This window comes from Carcharhinus amblyrhynchos, chromosome 23, assembly GCF_965287045.1.
Source record: "Carcharhinus amblyrhynchos chromosome 23, sCarAmb.v2.hapA, whole genome shotgun sequence".
Taxonomy (NCBI): domain Eukaryota; kingdom Metazoa; phylum Chordata; class Chondrichthyes; order Carcharhiniformes; family Carcharhinidae; genus Carcharhinus; species Carcharhinus amblyrhynchos.
This window is the reverse complement of record NC_137346.1, coordinates 27,351,365-27,371,207: the sequence shown is the minus strand read 5'-3', so window position 1 is coordinate 27,371,207 and position 19,843 is coordinate 27,351,365. Positions and strand designations below refer to the sequence as shown.

The following is a 19,843-nucleotide window of genomic DNA, read 5'->3' as shown; positions in this document are numbered from 1 at the left end:
TGTATGGAGTTTGCACATTTTCCCCGTGTCTGTGTGGATTTCCTGCAGGTACTCTGGTTTCCTCTCCCAGTCAAAGATGTGTGGGTTAGGTGGATTGGCCACGCTAAATTGCCCCTTAGTGTCAGGGGGATAAGCAAAGGTAAATGCATGGGGTTATAGGACTTGGGCCTTGGCGGGATTGTGGTTGGTGCAGACTCGATGGGCCAAATAGCCTTCTTCTGCATTGTAGGATTCTATCATTTTAGTGCAATCAAATCCTTTCTAAAATGTGGTACTCTAGCTGTGGCATAATAAGCATTTTATACAGCTCCATCATCACCTCCCTGCCCCTACATTCGAAGCCTTGGCTAATAGCCCGTATGCCTTCATAACCCACCTTATCTATCTGTCCTGCTGCCTTCCTGGTTCCAGGAACGCGCACCCCAAAATCCCACCGGTCCTCTTGCGTTCTTCCATTCATTGTGCATTGCCTTGCCTTGTTAGTCCCCTCAACGTGCATCACCTCACACTTTTCAGAGTTAAATTCCATTTGTCACTGTTCTGCCAGTCTGAGATTTGAAGCTTAGTAAATGCATATATCTTTCATTTCAGAGTGTGGGAAAAGAGCTGTTACAGTAAGAACAAGCCAGTCCAGAATAGTAGGAGGTCGGGATGCAGTGGTAGGCGCATGGCCTTGGCAAGTTAGTCTTCAAGTGACAAACAGACATACACACGTGTGTGGAGCAACAATAATCAGTCAGTGGTGGCTGTTATCAGCAGCACACTGCTTCCCTTCTTCTGGCGGATTCAAGTACGTTTCCCAGTTATGGCTTTTCTTTTAATATTCTGTTGGGTAGCTTTGATTTACTCATTTGTTCTTCCCTAATTACACCGGCTGACAAACCATTGTTGTGATTGTAATTCAATTCACAATAATGCAATGGCTTTCAGACCAAAAGTGCTGAATTTCCTGGACTAGGTATGAGAGATGACAGTAGAATGAATGGGGGAGAGAGAGTAAACAGTTTCAGGAGGTTGTTAATTGTGGAGAAAAGGAGTTATGGTTTATTCTGATCCTCCGGGATAATCCTGGAGTACTGTCCAAATTTCCCTATGGCAAACAAGGTGAGCAGGTTTGCCACGGCAAACAAGCAACAAGATTTGTTGTTCATTCAAGTCTAGACTTTTGAGAGTGGAGGTAGCTTGATATCCTTTTTTGCTGTCCAAGATTATTGTACATAGTCACTTCCCAGCTTTGTGTATACCTCTCCAACAACTCTCTTTTGGAATCTGCCCTGATCATAACACCAAGATCAGAGGTCTTGTGGCACAGTGGATAGTTCCCAGCCTCTGAACCAGAAGAATATAAGATCTAGGAGCAAGGGTAGGCCATTTGGCCCCTCGAGCCTGCTCAGCTATTCAATAAGATCATGGCTGATCTTTTCATGGACTCAGCTTCATTTACCCACCTGCTCACCATAACCCTTAATTCCTTTACTGTTCAAAAATTTCTCTACCTTGCCTTAAAAACATTCAATGAGGTAGTCTCAACTGCTTCACTGGGCAGGGAATTCCACAGATTCTTTGGGTAAAGAAGTTCCTCCTCACCTCAGTCCTAAATCTGCTTTCCCTTATTTTGAGGCCATGCCCCCTAGCTGTAGTTTCACCTGCCAGTGTAAACGGCCTCCCTGCTTCTATCTTATCTATTCTGTTCATAGTATTTTATGTTATGGGTTCGAGTCCCACCCCAGGATTTTGTGGCCAAGGAAAGTCTGTTCATAACACGGCCAAACAGGTTGTGTAACAACCTGAAACTCTTCCGACGCACATCATTGGCAGGCAGTAAGAATGGGAGAGACTCCTTATCAGCCATACTTGGCGTGCAGTGGTGTCCCTAAAGCTAAAAGCCTCTGGTGACAGGGTTAGCGACTGGTTCCAGAAAAAACCCTCGCAATGGGAACCAATGAAAATCTGCCTTGTGCACCACTAGATGCAGGAAGAGAAACAAGAACATCAAGAACACTCTAGTCTAACAAACCACATAGCAAAATTTCAACCATAGCACTTTGATCACCTTGATCTCTCCTGTGGCATTCAATATAACCTTCCTCTTCCATTACTTTGCCTTCATGACTGTAGCTCCACATCTTTGGTGGGCAGCCATTGAAATTCCCATCTCCCCCCTGTCCCCTGTCCCATCCAACAGACCTAGTTGACATCAGCCAAAATGAAAATTTCACCCACAAGCTGTACAACATATGACTGAATGAAAAATAAAACTACACCTACAAGTAGGAAGATTCAATTTTACCTTCCATTCTTCTAACCTGAAAAGTTCTGGCCATATCTAGGCATAATTTTTTTAAGGTATATTCCTTAAACCATTCAATCTTTACATTTTGAAGAACATAAAAGTACAAAATCATATCCAGGAGGATAGGGTCATTTACTGATGTTGTTTGGTGCTATCTATTTTAAACTTGCGATGCTATTTTCATAGACCTCCTCATGGATTAGTATGTCACCATATGAATAATGCAAATCGTCAAAGACTAATTTTTGCGTAGGTTTTACTTGCTACTGATAATACAAAATGTTTTTTATTAACATTTAGCTGGGGTTGCAAACCCTGGTTATACTTCTTGCTCAGTATGTTATCACGTGACCCCGCCCACCCACCACTGTCTCTTACCATCCTGCCCCCTGCCATTGATCACCTATGCCAGTCCCTGCCATATCCTTCCTCAGGATGCCAGGCCTTCCAATAGAAAGTGAAGAGATTCTTCATAACCCATTGAATGATCCTTGACTGTCGGCCTTCCTGCCTGGCATCTTACCTTTATAACCATTAAAAAGGGGGAAAGGGAAACACAATTTTTATTGCGCCTGGAGATTAGTCATTAATTCCAGGAGAGTCCAGGATCACCCCTGTGGCGGGTTGGCATTACTAATTCTGGAACTTGGCTTTGGATGACTGAACATGCAATTTGAGAATGGTTTTCTTGTCAATTTACTGACAATTTGGGTGAATTATTTTTGGGATCTTGTACGTCTCAGTACTTGACGTACAAAAGTTTGGGTTTTTTTTGTATCCATGGTCATGTTCTCTCAAACCACAAAGAGGGGGTGCAGAGCAAAATTATTACATCAAAAGAGAATTCTGCCGCTGCACCGTTGTAACATTCCCTGTTTCAACCCAAGGCCCTTTTCATTAAAATGAGTTGGTTGGATACCAATTAGTTGACCGTGCTGTCATTTTCAGTCTACTCCTTTCAACTATAAATGTTTACACTACTGTCTAGATGCAGTAATATCCAACATCAAATGGTTTTCTTTATTCTTTCATGGGATGTGGGCATTGATGCAAGGCCAGTATTTGTTGCTCATCTTTACTTGCCCTTTGAACTGAGTGTCTCACTCAACAAGGGTCAATCACATTGCTGTGTAGACCAGATCAGGTAAAGATGGCAGATTTCCTTCCCTAATTGGCAGTTGGAGCAGTAGCCAATGCAAATAGTGAAAGATTAATTTTATACAGATTTTATTACAAAAACATTAATCATTCATGTTTTTCTGATGGTAATTGCAGACACTGTGAAGTCCTGTTATTGTTCCTTAGGCTTTACTGCCATGATGTCAATTTACTACCAATAAGTACCCACTCAGTTGGTTCATCATTAATATTGTCTGTTCTTTTTTTGCATTGTGATAGCGATAAAAATCAGTGGAGAGCTGTGATGGGACTGAGAGACCTGTCGAGACCTGATAAGTGGACAATTTCTCGGAACATTGATACCTTAATATTGCATGAACAGTTCCATGAAATCCAAAATGATGTGGCAGTGCTTAAAGTGGACAAAGCCATCAATTTTGGTGACTTCATCCGAGTGGCATGTTTACCAAAACCAGGCAAATTTCATATTGAGAAGTGGAACCATTGTCATGTTACCGGATGGGGACTTATGGAAGAAAATGGTAGTATCCATAGCAGGAATATTTATACAGAGAACTCATACATTTCTTCTTTTCAGGGCAGTGTTGCCATATTAAATAGTTTGTGGGGCAGGCTTAATTTTTAGGATAGCTTTCTTTGAAAACGCCATTGCAGAACAGCCATGCTAAGCAATGCCAAAGCCTATAACTCCAACGCGCTCGCCTCAATACCAAAAAATCCCACCTGAGGTCAACGGACCTTTCCATGGTCCACCCCTTGCCCGCTACGATTCCCTTGGTGGGCAGAATGAGAAAATTCACCCCGCCTTCAGCGGAACATCATTTCATTGATGTTTTTACATTTTTATACCATGATTTAATGAAAGGAAAAAGGGGATTTTTTGTGGCTCCACATGTGATCAACACTTATACTATGTTATTCTCTGCGTTGAAGTTGCAGTTATGTGGCAGCCAGCAACATGATAAATACAATATTGCATGCTCCTGCTTAAATATTCACAGGGTTACTGTGTGTAGGAACACAGGAGCAAGAGTAGGCCACTTAGCCCTTTGTGCTTGCTGTGTCATTCAATAAGATTATGGCTTATCTGACTGCTGCCTCAACCCTATAAATATAGTGAGGAATTTTTATAAAAGACAAGGAAATATAGTTGCTTGGTTTGATTATAAACATGTTGTTGCCACTCAGATTAACTTGTAATTCTCGTTAAAAAAAAGGACACAATAGAAGGGGATATATTTTTGGAGTACCTTTCAGTACTATGCAAGTAATTTCAAGTTAAGTTCATTTTAAAATTAATTCAGTGCTTAAAAAGTGCGATGAAATATCATTCCCGGATTCCTCCGGTCTCTCAGGCGCGTGTTTCTCGCCGGCCGGAGATGGTGCGTTGTTTGCTAGCGGTGGAATTCTCTGGTCCCGCCACTGTCAATGGGAATTCCCATTGATGTCACCCAAACCAACAGGAAACCTTTGGGCAGGGCTGCGTTGCTGGCAGGATCACAGAATGCCGCCGGCATGAACGGACGGAGAATTCCGGCCCATGAAACAGTCTCAGAACAGTGTCCACGCCAATTACGAAAGGCTATGAACAAAAGGATTCAATTCTATCAAAACTTAAAGCAGCATGTGTCGTCCTGATTTGATGACAGGCAAGTAAACTTGGAGTGATCAGAGCCTGACTTTCGATGATCAAAGAAAGAATCCTACCTTAGCTCACTCCAGTGGTTCATTTGGAGAATGTGTTGTGTGGTTACCTCAGACATGCACAGGTTTTAGGGTTCCAGCTTTGACTCTTGGCCTGTGCTGAATTAGCAACTTAGTCCCTGCAGCAGTGACAACTTGTGTTGGCATGGAGTCAGAAAAATCATTCAGAGCTCCCACACCCGACAATGACCAATATTGGAAATGTGGGTGGAAGGTGGGTAAGGACAGAACTGGGTTTAACTCTGATCATAGAATCATAGCACCCCTATGGAGGCCATTTGATCCATTGAGTCTGCACCGACAGCAATCTCACCCAGGCCCTATCTCTGTAACTCCGCATATTTACCCTGCCACTCCTTCTAACCTACGCATCCTGGCACAGTAAGGAGCAATTGAGCATGGCCAGTGCACCTAACCTGCACATCTTTGCACTGTGGGAGGAAACTGGAGCACCCGGAGGGAGAATGATGTTGTTCCCCGTGATCAACTGATTGTCAATCCATGGAGTGATTGGTGCCCATGATGGAACTACTGGAGACCATGGGGGCCAAACTTGATATCTGCCAAAATGAGCGCAAGGATCATGATACATGATTAAACTGTTGCTTCCATGCAGGTAGCAGGCCAACTTCGTTCACCTACTACTTTAATGATAGTTGTGTTTCCTAATACTGAATGTGCAACACAGCTCAGCAACTCCAAAGTCTGTGTCAGGCTGACACCAATGAAAGGAAAGATGCAATCTGGCTCATAAAAGTGCTGAAACTTTGTGGGAAAGAGTCTAATGAGGAAGAAGAATGAATTAGAGCACAATGTAGTGGAAAGAGTTCTCCAAGGTTCTCAGACACAGCACTGGAGTCCTCAGTGAAGGAGGTGGAGAGGAGTTTGTCTCTTTGCAAGGGATCAGGAGGGCAGCACAATAGCACAGTGGTTAGCACTGCTGTCTCTCAGTGCCAGGGACCCGAGTTCAATTCCAGCCTTGGCGACTGTCGAGCTTCCCCTTGTCATGGGTTTCCTCCAGTGTCCTCCCTCAGTACAAAGGTGTGTGGATCAGGTGGATTAGCCACGCTAATGTCCCAAGATGCACTGGGATTAGTGGAGTAAATGTGCAGGGGTATGGGGATAGAGTGGAGGAGAAGGTCTGACTAAGATGCTTTGTCAGACAGTCAGTGCAGACACACTGGGCTGAATGTCCTCCTTCTGCACAGTAGGGATTCTATGATTCCATGACCTTCAGACAAACTCTGCAAAGGCAGTAGGAGCAGATAGCCTTGAAAACCATTGCTAGCAGTCAAGCCATGAGGACTGGATGTAATGTTCTAACAATCTCAATGACCTCACGTGAATGGTCAGTGAATTCATCTTCAAATGCCATATCTCACCCATCCCAGCACTAACTTACATCATTCACCTGCCAACAATCTCTGTCAACCACAATTGAAACCTTGTACTCATAACTTTATCTTACCTTCCCAAACTCAGACTGGGTGTAACCCTCATTGCTACATCTTGAACTTTGCACAAACTGTCAGTTATTCAACCACAACCACATCACCTAAACAAATTGCATCACACTCACTGGCACATTTCCCACTCAGTTGTAGGAGAAGATTGATGATGGAATACAGCAAGAGCTAACCAATGGAGGTAGGCATGGCTGTGATGGAGGAGATGATGGCTGCAACCATTAGAGCGACCATCGATGAGATAGTGCCCAATGCAGTGTTGGACACACTGAAAGGGAAGTTGTAGTTCGGGTTTTCCCATGTATCTGCTGCCTTATAGACAGTAGTTGTCACTGGTTTGGAAGCTGATAGGGAAGCCTTGCTGATTTGCTGCAGTGCATTTTACATGCATTACTGCAGGTATCATGCACTAGTGGTGAAGGAGTGCAGGTTTCAGGTTCCAAGCTAGCAGGTTGCTTTGCCTTGGATGGTGTCGAGCTCCTTGAGTGTCGTTGGAGCTGCACACATCCAGGCAAATGGGGTTATTCCAGCACACTCCTGACTTATGCCTTGTAGATGGTCGACAACTTTAAGGAGTTAGGAGATGAATCACACTGCAGGATACTCTGCTCTGTCTTATTTTTGTAGCCATGATGTGGAGATGCCAGTGTTGGACCGGGGTAAACACAGTAAGAAGTCTCCAAGTTAAAGTCCAATGAGTTTATTTGGTAGCATAAGCCACAAGCTTTCAGGACACAGCTCCTTCATCAGATGAGGAGTTCTGTTCATAAACAGGGTATATAAAGGCACAAACTGAATTTACAAAGTAATGGTTGGAATATGAGTCTTTACAGGTAATCAAGTCTTAAAGATACAGACAATGTGAATTTCTGTTCTGCTCTGCTCAGGAAAGGATGTCCCGAGGCATGGTACATTGGGGAGACCATGCAGACGCTATGACAATGGATGAATGAACACAGCTCGACAATCACCAGGAAGGAATGTTCTCTTCCTATTGGGGAACAGTTCAGCAGTCATGGGCATTCAGCCTCGGATAAGCGTTCTCCAAGGCAGCCTTCACGACACACAACGCAGAATCTCTGAGCAGAAACTGATAGCCAAGTTCCGCACACATGAGGACGGCCTCAACTGGAATCTTGGGTTTATGTCACCCTATCTGTAACCCCCATGACTTGCCTGGACTTGCAAAATCTCATTAATTGTACTGGCTCGAGACAATACACTTCTCTTTAACCTGTGTTTAACCCCCTCTCCACTCATATTATCTGTACCTTGATTACCTGTAAAGATTCACATTCCAACTATTATTTTGTAAATTGAGTTTGTGTCTTTATATGCCCTGTTTGTGAACACAACTCCCACTCACCTCATGAAGGAGCAGCGCTCTGAAAGCTTGTGGCTTGTGCTACCAAATAAACCTGTTGGACTTTAACCTGGTGCTGTGAAACTTCTTACTATTTTTGTAGCTACAGTATTTACCGGGCTGGTCCAGTTTTTGGTCAATGGTGACCCCAGAATATTGACAGTGGGGGATTCCACAATGATAATGCTATTGAATATCATGGGGAGATGGTTAGACTCTCTCCTGTTGGATATAATCATGTCCTGACACTCGTGTGGCGTAAATGTTATTTGCTGCTTCTCAGCCCAAACCTGAACATTGTCTAGTTTGTGCAGCTTGTGAACAAGGACTGTTTCACTAGCTGAGGAACAGTGAATGGTACAGAACACTCTGCAATCATCAGCAAGCATCCCCACCTCTGACCTTATGATGGAGGGAAGCATGTGGTAAGACACTGGACATAAGTATCCCAGCCAGGACAGGGGACCATAGCATCAAAGGTGCCAGCTTGCCAAAGGGGGAGGTCGCGAACGAGTTCCGCTGTAGAGGGATGAGGAGAGGCTGTTGAAGGGACAGAATACAGAACATTGCTGATGGGTATCCACAGTGAAATACTTGTTGCATTGGCAGACTGGCCAGAAAATATGAGTGTAATGTCGGGGAGTATGGAGGATCTGACACCAACTTATCACAGAGCTTTGCACAGAGCTTGGAGCCCATCCTCTGCAGTGTGGGTGAGATGGCCAACTCCATCAGCATATTTGAGTACACAATCATGAGGCAGTGACTTTGTCTCAGCTTCCATTGCTACGCGAGCAGAGGCCACCCATCATCTGGAGCTCGGCTTAGATTGCAAGCTCAGCTCACCGCTGTCATGTCTGTGGGTACTTGCAGGATCTCAGCAGTTTGGGCTATCTGTGCTCCAGCATTTGGCTGGATTGATGAGGAATCCCTATCCCCCCTGTCCCTCATCGGAAATGGCAGTGACTTCATGCAGCACAAGTCTGTATCCTCCCTCAGGATGACATACACTCCCTGATCCCGCTGTGCCTTTACTGTTGCTTGAAAACCAGTCAGTCCTCATGGCTGCTGCCCATGTCAAGATGGTGCAGTTGAAAGCCAAGACTCCTTGATGCAGAGGTCTTTCAGGGCGTCCTCCAACGCCATCCAGAATCTCCCTTTTTAAAAATCAGCAGCCCTTCACAAGTTATGCTGCAGTCGCTGGACAAAGACTGTGCAAAACCACCAAGCCAGCCAAAGGGATATGGAAGACAGAAGCTCAGGGTACAGATAAGGGTCATTAGTTAACATTTGCATGCAAAATGGCAAGTGCTGAGATATACATTTATACATTTGGCCTGGAATGTTTGTTACGAAAGTGAGGTGTTTGGACAGCTAGTGAATGAGGTTAATGTTCGATGTACTGGCACCACAGTTAGATAAATAATTAATGGTTAACGCAGCCAGAAAGGGCTTGTCTCGTTCCTGAACTCCCTTTCCCCTCTTCCTCAGTCGCTCATCATATAGTTGGAGGCAAGGGCCATGCTCTCATGATGGAAGACCACCACAGATCTTAACATGTAGTGTGCAGGTCACTGCAGGCTGCTGCTAAATAGGCAGTGGAAGCTTGTTTTCAGCTTGTCAGTGCTGTGCTCTGACATGGATTTGGCTTGATATGTGACTTCACATGATGAGATGGACTTGCAGAGATGTGCAGTGGAGCATGTCACCACTGTTGGCCTTTTCCATCTCATAACCACATTCTGGATGACACTGCAGATTGCCATGGCAATGATAGCAACGTAACGGCTGCCAAAGTATTAGACCTGCCTGTATTTGGCTGGGCACCAGCTGGACTTTGAAGAGGTGGAATTCCTTTCCGATGTGGTAGATCTCCGTGTTGACATGCAACGCTTGCATTTTGACCAGCCTTTCAGACCACGGAAAGAATGAGCAAAGTGAGGAGATTTTCAGGAAGGAATTCCAGACCCACTAAGCCATGATAGATAAAAGCTTTGTGTTTAGGAGAGAATGATCGGGATGCAAGAGTTGAAGGATCAAAAGACAAATGCTGGAATGTAGGGCTGAAGGAGATTTCAGATATTGGGCAGGACAAGACCACAAAGGCTTTCACAAACAAACAGTTCAGTGCAACAGAAGGTATAACTAGTGCATGTTGGCAAAGAGGGGGGCAATGTGGGCAGGATAACACCTAGGTAGCATTTGTCAGTGGATATAACTATTTTCTTCAACAAGCTGAAATGGCAGTTCATAAAAACAATGATGATAACTGATGGGTAGAATTTTCCAGTCCCGTTAGCAGCAGGATTCATGGCAGACGGATTGGAAAATTAGGAGTGTGGTTATTACAGAAAGGAGAGGCTAGTGTTAATTTAAACAGCACCAATTTTTCCTCTCACCACACGTCTGTGACAGAAACAGAGAGGTGATTGTAATTTGTTTACCCCTTTAAAAGCGGTGACATATTTCCCCAACCCCTCAGTTTTGGTGCGATCTAATTTCTATTGATAATCCCACAGTGAAATTGAGATAGGATGAACTCAAACGGTTAGTTTATTTGCACAGACTCATCTGTAAGACCCTGACTTGTCTCGACTGGGTCAATGCTGAGAAGATCATAGAAATCATCGAAACCCCTACAGTGCAGAAGGAGGCCATTCGGGCCTTCAAGCCTGCACTGACAACAATCCCACCCAGGCCCCATTCACATAACTCTACATAATTATCCCATTAATCCCTCTAACCAACACATCCCGGGAAACTAAGGGGCAATTTAGCATGGCCAATCAACAGATTCAAGGTGAGGGGGCGGGGGCGAGGTTTAACACAGATGTCAGCGGGACATATTTTATACAGAGGGTGGTGGGGGCCTGGAATGCACTGCCAAGCAAGGTGGTGGAGGTGGACACGCTGGGATCGTTTGTGACTTATCTGGATAGCCACATGAACAGACTGGGAATGGAGGGATACAAACAAATGGTCTAGTTGGACCAATGAGCGGTGCAGGCTTGGAGGGCCGAAGGGCCTGTTTCCTGTGCTGTATTGTTCTTTGTTCTTAACCTGCACATCCTTGGATGCTTCATCATGTGGGAGAATCTAGAACTAGGGGTCACTGTTTAAAAATAAGGGGTCACCCATTTAGGATAGAGATGAGAAGAAATCTTTCTCTCTCAGAAGATGGCGAGTCTTTGGAACTCTCTTCCTCCAAAAGGCAGTAGGAGCAGAGTCCTTGAATATTTTCAAGGCAGAGGTATATAGGTTCTTGATAAACAAGGGTAAGGAAGGATATTGGGTGTAGCGGAAGGTTAGGCCTGACTTGTCCTGATCTAATTGAATGGCGGAGTGGGCTCAAAAGGCGGAATGGATTACTCCTGCTCCTAGTTCATACATTCATGTGTCAAAGTGGGGGGGGAGGGCGGGTTTCATCAAGTTAGCCGCTTTGCATTCAGAAGAAAAGAGTGAAAAAAGAAAGATTTACAGTACAGAGACCGCAGAGAAAATAAATAATATTGTATATGGGTTCCAGAATCAAAGTCCAATGAGGTACTCCTTCACTGCAATTGGCAGGTTGAAAAACAATGCTGGATAATTCACTTTTCCAAAAGAGGTGACTTCACATGATGAGATGGACTTGCAGAGATGAATCAAGTGGTACAGAAATCCCACTGAAACAGTGTAAATGGGGCCAGGTGTTCAAATCTTGCCAGAACACCTTTAAAGTTTTAATGTTAAAATTTATTTATTAGGGTCACCAGTGGGCTTACATTAACACTGCAATGAAGTTACTGTGAAAATCTCCTGCAAGTTCAAATTTATCTTTAAGCTGTTAACAGTCTCTGTGGAGATTGTAACAAAATTGAAGTTTAATCATGTCTCTACCTTGACAGATAGAGAAACATCAGGTACACTGTAAAGCAAGAATTATGGTTTTCACCACAGTCAGTGAGAGAGAGATACTGGGGGATCTTTTTTAACTTTGCTGCCTAGGGGCTCCACACCTCTGCACACACATTGGCTTTCATGAAATGGAGTTAATCTAACAGGGAAAATTAACACTGACCTGCAGCTGAGAGAAAAGAAAGACAATTGATATGGACTAAGCACTGTCTAATTGTCAGGACCATTTTGAATTCCACATCCCTGCAAGCAAAGTTATGAAGTTTGCAAACTGGTGATGAAACAGTCAATAATCGCAGAAACTTCTCTGCAATCCCACCAATGTCTTCAAACAAACCTGATACCAGGGAGAACAAATCAATAGCATTCATTGCAAGCTGCGAGCAAAGATCTGACATCAAGGAACTGTTCCGGATTACCCACAATGATGGAAATGTTTCTACGGAGTGATTGTCATGCTGTTTTTATGACTTATTTTCAGAAAAAAAAAGCATGAAAGGAGTTCAATGTCAACAAGTAATTTCATTTGATATCTGTCATGAATTACCAAAATCTGTGGTAAATGATACCAATTATACAATTGTTCAACCGCTGGACCATGAAAATGCTTGATTCTGGAGATATCCAGAGGAAGTTGGAGAAGAGCAGGAGGTTCATTTTGAAGATGGCGTTTGAGAGCAGGGTAAAGCCATTATGGGACAAAATGCTACAATAATGGGATAGATAGAATTAGACCACGATGAGGAAGTTACATGGATATTTTGTGAAGATTCTATATTCCAGTAGAGTTATCCTGTGAAACACTGACCCCAACCTGATAGCATCTACCCAAAACATTGGATCTGGTTGGGTCAATCATTCCTCATTGGAGTGACGTGCACAGAAGAACATGCTACAATATTGTTGCCACTGTGCCAAAAGTATTGGCCAAGGCAAAACATGATCCTGATAAAAATCCATGCAAATGGCACAGCCGATAGTTTTAATAGATTGAGAGTAACAAAATGGATGAAAAAGATGATTGATTACTTAGATCTGTTGATAATGTGTTTAATAAATCTATAATAAGTCCTCGGAGGCAGAAGCCCCTTCACCAAAATCCCTTTATTTACAAGTCTGACAATAGCATACAGAGTGCTCTCAGTTAGCAGTCTACACTCGGAGGCCCAGAGGAACTGATACGCCTGATTAAGTACAAAGCAAGAGGCTCCCTAATTGGCCCATCAATTTGGCCCTTAATCAGGGACATCTTTTTGTGTCCAACCAACTAAACAAAATCAAATTATCTTAGGGACAACTCAAAAGGGACAGCTCTCTAAAAGGAGAGGAACCATCCACCCTTAATCAGGGAGTTCATATTCTAACAGGCCCACCTCAATTCCCTGATTAAAGTAGTTACAAACTCCAATATGGAATCAAAGTTTGTCTTGTTTACATTACTTTTGTGTGGTAGAGGAGTCATGTTACCTTTGATATGAATGATTACTTTATAAGTTCCTCAAACGCTTTTGACAAACACTTTCTCACAGCACCTGAAGCAATTTAATAGTTAACTGTTTAACTGGCTGCCTGGCACTCAATTGTTTTTGGACATACTTTTAGTTCAGGATAATGGACACAGTCTGACAATGCTTCCATTCCTAGTGGTGCACTAAAACAGGCTTTCGTCCCTTTCCATAGCTAGTACTTTCCAGGATAGGCTGCTAGTCTGCCACCAGAGGCTGATAATGTGAGGGCTGCTACTCCCTATCAAACAGAAGTCACTCCCACTCTTACTGCCAGCCTTTGGCATGTTTGGAAGGATTTGCCAGTTGACACATTTAACCTGTTATGAATGGGTGGGACTCGGACCTGGAGCTTCTGGCAGGGTGCTACCCACTGCACCACAAGATCTCCACCTGATGATGGTTCGTGTGTTTCAGATAGCCATGCCAAAGCGTTTTAGCCGCTGTACTGTACTGAAACTTCATGCAAGACCAACAATGCCACTGGATGGAGCAACTGCTGTAGAGAAAGAAGCACATGCATTGCCATTTTTACTTCAATACATGAAAGTCACTACACAGCTAGTGGGCGTTTCCAGAGTTGTAGGCATTATGACACCAGGGTCAGCTCTGTAATGAAAAATATTTATGCTTACTTTCGAATTCTGCAAATTCTGACAATGTTGGTGGCAGCACAGTGACACAGTAGTTAGCACTGCTGCCTCACAGCCTCAGAGACTCAGATTCGATTCCGGCCTTGGGTGACCGTGTGGAGTTTGCACATTCTCGCTGTGTCTGCATGGATTTCTTCCGGGTGCTCCGGTTCCCTCTCACAGTCCAAAGATATGCAGGTTAGGTGGATCGGCCATGCTAAATTGATCCTTAGTGTCCCAAGATGTGTAGGTTAGGGGGATTAGCGAGGTAAATACATGGAGTGATGGGGATAGGACCTGGGTGGGATGCTGTGTTGGAGAGTCGGTGCAGACCCAATGGGCTGGGTGGCCTCTTACTGCACTGTAAGGATTCATTGGTAAACGGCATCCAACTGTGACAGGTTGACATCAATCAGAAACCAGTTGGAATTATCCAAATTTATTGCCACAGCGAACAACACTTACAAACGTTAACTGATGAATATGTTGCTGGTAGTAAAACAGTAAAATGGAGAATTAGACTCAGTGAAACATGGACCATTATTTAGAGAGATAGTAGATATAGAGAGCAGAGATAGAATTGCTCAATATTCTGAAATGTTTTATGGAACGTAAGAATGCATTTTGTGTCATGAAGTTAATATGACCACCCATGAAATGGCAAAGGCACAGAACTTGACTATCTCATGGGGCTTGAACAAAGATTTCAAAAATGTCACAAAACTTGCATACCATCTGGAAAAGAGGCATACCATCTGGAAAATAATTTAGCATGGCCAATCCATCTAACACGCATATCCTTGAAAAGAATAGCAGAGAAAAAATAAAACAGAATAACACAATAAAACTAGAACCAAAGGCTACAACCTCAGGCTAAAGGGACCACCCTTTAGAACAGATATAAGGAGGAATTTCTTCAGTCAGAGAGGGGTGAATCTGAAGAACTCCGTGCCACAGAAGACTCTGGAGGCCAGGTCATTGAGTGTCTTTAAGACAGAGATGGATAGGTTCTTGATTAATAAGGGGATCATGGATTATGGGGAAAAGGCAGGAGAGTGGCGATGAGAAAAATATTAGCCACGATTGAATGGTGGAGCAAACTTGATGGACCGAGTGGCCTGTTGATTGGCCATGGTAAATTGACCTTTAGTGTTGGAGGATTAGCAGGATAAATACCTGGAGTTATGGGGATAGGGTCAGGGTGGGATTGTGGTCAGTGTAGACTCAATGGGCCGAATGCATTCCTTATGCACTGTAAGGATTCTACGATTCTATGATGATTATCAGATCTACTTAGTTGTCATTGACATTAAGGAGGGTCAGCTGTTCCAGGGAAAAGAAATTCATTCCCAACATTTCAGCCATTTGGTAAACCTGAAGTACAATTCCTTTTCTGGAACAATAACCTTGTATTATAAAAATAATTTGATGGGTCTGTAGTATCTTTCAACTTTGTAAAGACTTTAGTTAGCATGAATAAAATCCTTATCAATGAGCTCTTCCAGTTTTGTGTTTCTGGATCATATCATAGAAATCATAGAATCCTTACAGTGCAAAAGGAGACCATTTGGCCCATCATTTCCCCACCGACAACAGTCCCACCCAGACCCTATCCCCATGCAGTTACCCTGCTAATGGCCCTATCACTAAGGGGCAATTTAGCATGGCCAATCCAGCTAACACGCATATCCTTGGAGTGTTAAATCCCAGGTCATAATTTGAGCAATATCCACAAATGTTATCTTCATCTGGACTACAATTGTCCTGGGGAAGGGAAAGCAAAGAGGAATTGATTGGGGGCGGTTTGATTATTTAATAAAAGAAAAATTTAACAGCAGACACAAAATATACAGCAACCATCCATGTGCTGTGGGGCAGATGAAACTATTAATATCTTTGATTCATCATTGACTAGTATCTGAAGTTGGCCAAACTATAAAAAATAAACAGACATACAAGAGCAGGGATAATGCCCCTCCTAACTTCTCAAAGCTTTTCACCATCCATAAAGCTTGAAGCAGAAATGTTAGGGAATACCATTTGCTTGTACGAAGGCAGCTTCAACATCACTCAAAGAAACTCAATATCATCCGGGACAGAGCAGACATTTATTCAGTGCCCCTCCCACTGGATTAGTGATCCACCCCGCTCCAATCAGAGGTAAATTTCAACAACAGTAACCAGCTCTGGATACAAATATCAAAGCAACCTGGTTGGAACAGTGGTTAGCACTGCTGCCTCACAATGCCAGAGACCCGGTTCAATTCCAGCCTTGGGCGACTGTGTGGAGTTTGCATTTTCTCCCCGCGTCTGCATGGGATTCTCCGGGTGCTCCGGTTTCCTCCCACACTCCAAAGGTGTGTGGATTAGGTTGATGGGCAGTGTTAAATTGGCCTTTAGTGTCAGGGAGTTAGCAGGGTAAGTACATGAAGTTACGGGGATAAGGATTGGGTGAGATTGTTGTCAATGGACCGATTGGCCTCTTTCTGCACTGTAGGGATTCTATGATTTTAATGCTAGATTTTCAGGCAAATCTGAGGCTGAAATATAAGAAATTCTTTGAAGGTATTAGCAAGCAACAGGCAAAAACCCGATGGACATGGAGTTGGGGGTAGGGTGTTAGCGTGGATAGAGGATTGGTTGTCAAATAGGAGGCAGAGAGTGGGGGTCAATGGGTGCTATTCGGATTGGCGGTTGGTGACTAGTGGGGTGCCCCAGGGGTCGGTGCTGGGGCCTCAGCTATTTACCATTTATATAGATGATCTGGAGGAGGGAACCGAGTGCAGGGTGTCGAAATTTGCTGATGACACCAAGATTGGGGGAAAGGCAAATTGTGCGGAGGGTGTGGAGAGTCTGCAGAAGGATCTAGATAGGCTGGGCGAATGGGCCAGGAAATGGCAAATGGAATTTAATGTTGGCAAGTGTGAGGTGGTCCACTTTGGAAGGAAGAATGGTAGGAAGGACTATTACTTACGTGGCGAAAAACTGCAGCAGGCGACGGTGCAGAGGGACCTCGGGGTCCTTGTGCATGAGTCGCAAAAACCCAGCCTGCAGGTGCAGCAGGTGGTCAGGAAGGCAAATGGGATGCTGGCCTTCATAGCGAAGGGGATTGAATATAAAAGTAGGGAGGTCTTGCTGCAGCTGTATAGGGCATTGGTGAGGCCGCAGCTGGAGTACTGTGTGCAGTTTTGGGCGCCGCACCTGCGCAAGGATATTTTGGCCTTGGAGGGAGTGCAGAGGAGGTTTACTGGGCTGATACCGGAGTTGAGGGGGTTGAGCTATGAGGAGAGGCTGAATAAACTAGGCTTGTACTCGTTAGAGTTTAGAAGAATGAGGGGAGATCTCATTGAGACGTATAAGATGATGAATGGGATGGATAGGATAGAGGTGGAGAGACTCTTCCCGCTCAAAAAAGACAGTAGGACTAGGGGGCACAGCCTCAAGATAAAGGGGGGGCGGTTTAGAACGGAGTTGAGGAGGAACTTCTTCACTCAAAGGGTGGTGAATCTCTGGAATTCTCTGCCCGTTGAAGTGGTGGAGGCTGCCTCGCTAAATATTTTTAAGAAGTGGGTTGATGGGTTTTTGATAAGAGAGGGGATTAAGGGTTATGGGGAGAGGGCGGGAAAGTGGAACTGAGCCACGACAGATCAGCCATGATCTTACTGAATGGCGGGGCAGGCTCGAAGGGCCAGATGGCCTACTCCTGCTCCTATTTCTTATGTTCTTATGTTAAATATTCATGTGAAATATAGAATTGTTAATATTTTTATTTTATTTGAAATTTTATTTTGTGTTTTGGAAGTTTTATTACAGGGAATATATTGTGGACTCTTCATTTCTGAGAGATAGGTAGATTCATCTTCAGATCCTGCTATTGTGAATTATGTTGATATGGGTGTTTGTTTTGCAAAGTAAAATTGGTTTCTCCTGATTTTTTATTAGGTGCCCCAGCGCGTATACTTCAGGAGGCTGGTGTTAAACTGATTCCTTTAGAAACCTGCCAACAGAGTAACTGGTATGGCCAGGCTGTAAATGACCACATGGTCTGTGCAGGTTTTGCAGGAGGAGGGATTGATGCCTGTCAGGTAAAACACTGCTTCCTTTGTTGGTGTGTTAGAATACCAGTTAATGATATGTCTTGAGCTAAATTCACAAGTGCGTGTACCACAAAATTCACCTTGCATTATTAACCTTGGCCTGCTGTTCCGATGTAGACAGCACACAATCTTTGCACTACCTCCTTATGTACACGGTTACAGCATGCAGCCAATAGTACGGACACTTTTGAGCATCTGTAGCCCTTTGCAGGCTGCAAAAGATTACAAGAGTCCCATATCAATTCAGCTTGCCGGCACCGTGTGGAATCAGCCTGCAGTTCTTAAAGGAGGACTGCATTTTAACTAGAAAAGTCATCTCGGAATCATAGAAACCCTATAGTACAGAACGAGGCCATTCAGCCCATCATAGAAATTCTACAGTGCAGAAGGAGGCCATTCAGACCATCGTGTCTACACCAAGCACAATCCTACCCAGGCCCTATCCACATAACCCCATGCATTTACTCCAGCTAGTCCCCCTGATGCTTGGGCCAATTTATCATGGCCAATCCAGTTAACCTGCACATCTTTGGACTATGGGGGGAAACCAGAGCACCTGGAGGAAACCCACGCAGACACAGGGAGAATGTACAAACTCCAGACAGACAGTGACCTGAGGCCGGAATTGAATCTGGTCCCGGGCGCTGTAAGGCGGCAGTGCTAACCACTGTGCCACCGTGCTGCCCATAATTATCGTCAGAGGGTCTGAACCAAGTGGGCGAAGTAAATTTGCAGTGAAAACATTGAGCACTCCTGTGGTCTACTCAATGACGTTTTATGTGACAACATAACTCTTGTTCTGCACATGTTGTGCACATGTGGTGGATGCACTCAGCAGTCGAGTCTGATGGTCAGTGGATAGCACTTGTCCCCCAATAGCCATTCTCTGGTTTCTCCTGTTGGTTCAAGTACTGCTGTAACAGTGATCAGGCACAGCGTAAAGCCATTGTGATTGCTTCCAGGATGGAGCTGTATGAGGTGTGGAGTACCGCACACCGAGAGAAAGGAACACCTTCAGGTTGTGGCATGTCTCTGAATTTACACATGTTGTTTGCAAAGTAAAGTGGGTGCACTCAGTGGCACCCTGCACCATGGAGAAGTTTGCTATCCTGGTAAAGCCATGTGCTGGTTCTGCTAGCTTCTCTCTGGGATTGCAGCATGCTCCGTCTCCTTGCATTCAGAGTAACAGGGACCTCCCTGAATGAATGACAAACAATGAGGTTCCTGATGTCTCCTGCTCAAGCCTGGAAGATGCCCAACGTGAAGTAGTCTATGGTCTTGGTTACTTTTCTAGCCACAAGCTGTTCTTGCTCTGTGCGGAGGCTGCAGGTCTGTCTGTAACAGGTGGCAAGTCTTTGTGAGTATCTCCTTCAGTGAGATGCAGAAGCCACACAATACCATTCCTCAGTGAGATTGAGATAGAATTGTTTCTTGAAAACCCCAGACTGAGCGTCCTTCTCCCCCATCACTTGCTCCTTGTTCAAGAAGCTCGTCCCCTGTGTGTTGCCTCTGTTCATTCTCACTATAATGTTAGAGCCTCAATATTTATAGGACTCCTGCAGTGGGCAGGGTGGTTCCATTCTAGAAGTGTCATGATAGAGACATCAACTGCTCTGATAGAGTCTCAACATCAGGAAGCCCTTCCCTCTGGTTCTCTGAGGCATTCCATCAGGTTGTAAAGGCCGGCAGAGAAATATTCTTCCAGACAGACGGGAGGAAGAGGCTGGACCCTGAAACTGAGCAGGC

The 19,843-nt window shown here is 44.3% G+C and overlaps 1 protein-coding gene across 1 annotated transcript in view; it reads left to right on the top strand.

Annotated features, from left to right (window-relative positions):
* Positions 1–19,843, top strand: part of LOC145357592 (acrosin-like) — a 31,301-nt gene that overhangs the window by 5,119 nt on the left and 6,339 nt on the right. The window contains exons 2-4 of the mRNA XM_080211070.1: positions 592–790; positions 3,692–3,954; positions 17,943–18,085. Of these exons, the coding sequence (XP_080067196.1) occupies positions 592–790; positions 3,692–3,954; positions 17,943–18,085 (605 nt within the window). The remainder of the gene's footprint in view (positions 1–591; positions 791–3,691; positions 3,955–17,942; positions 18,086–19,843) is intronic.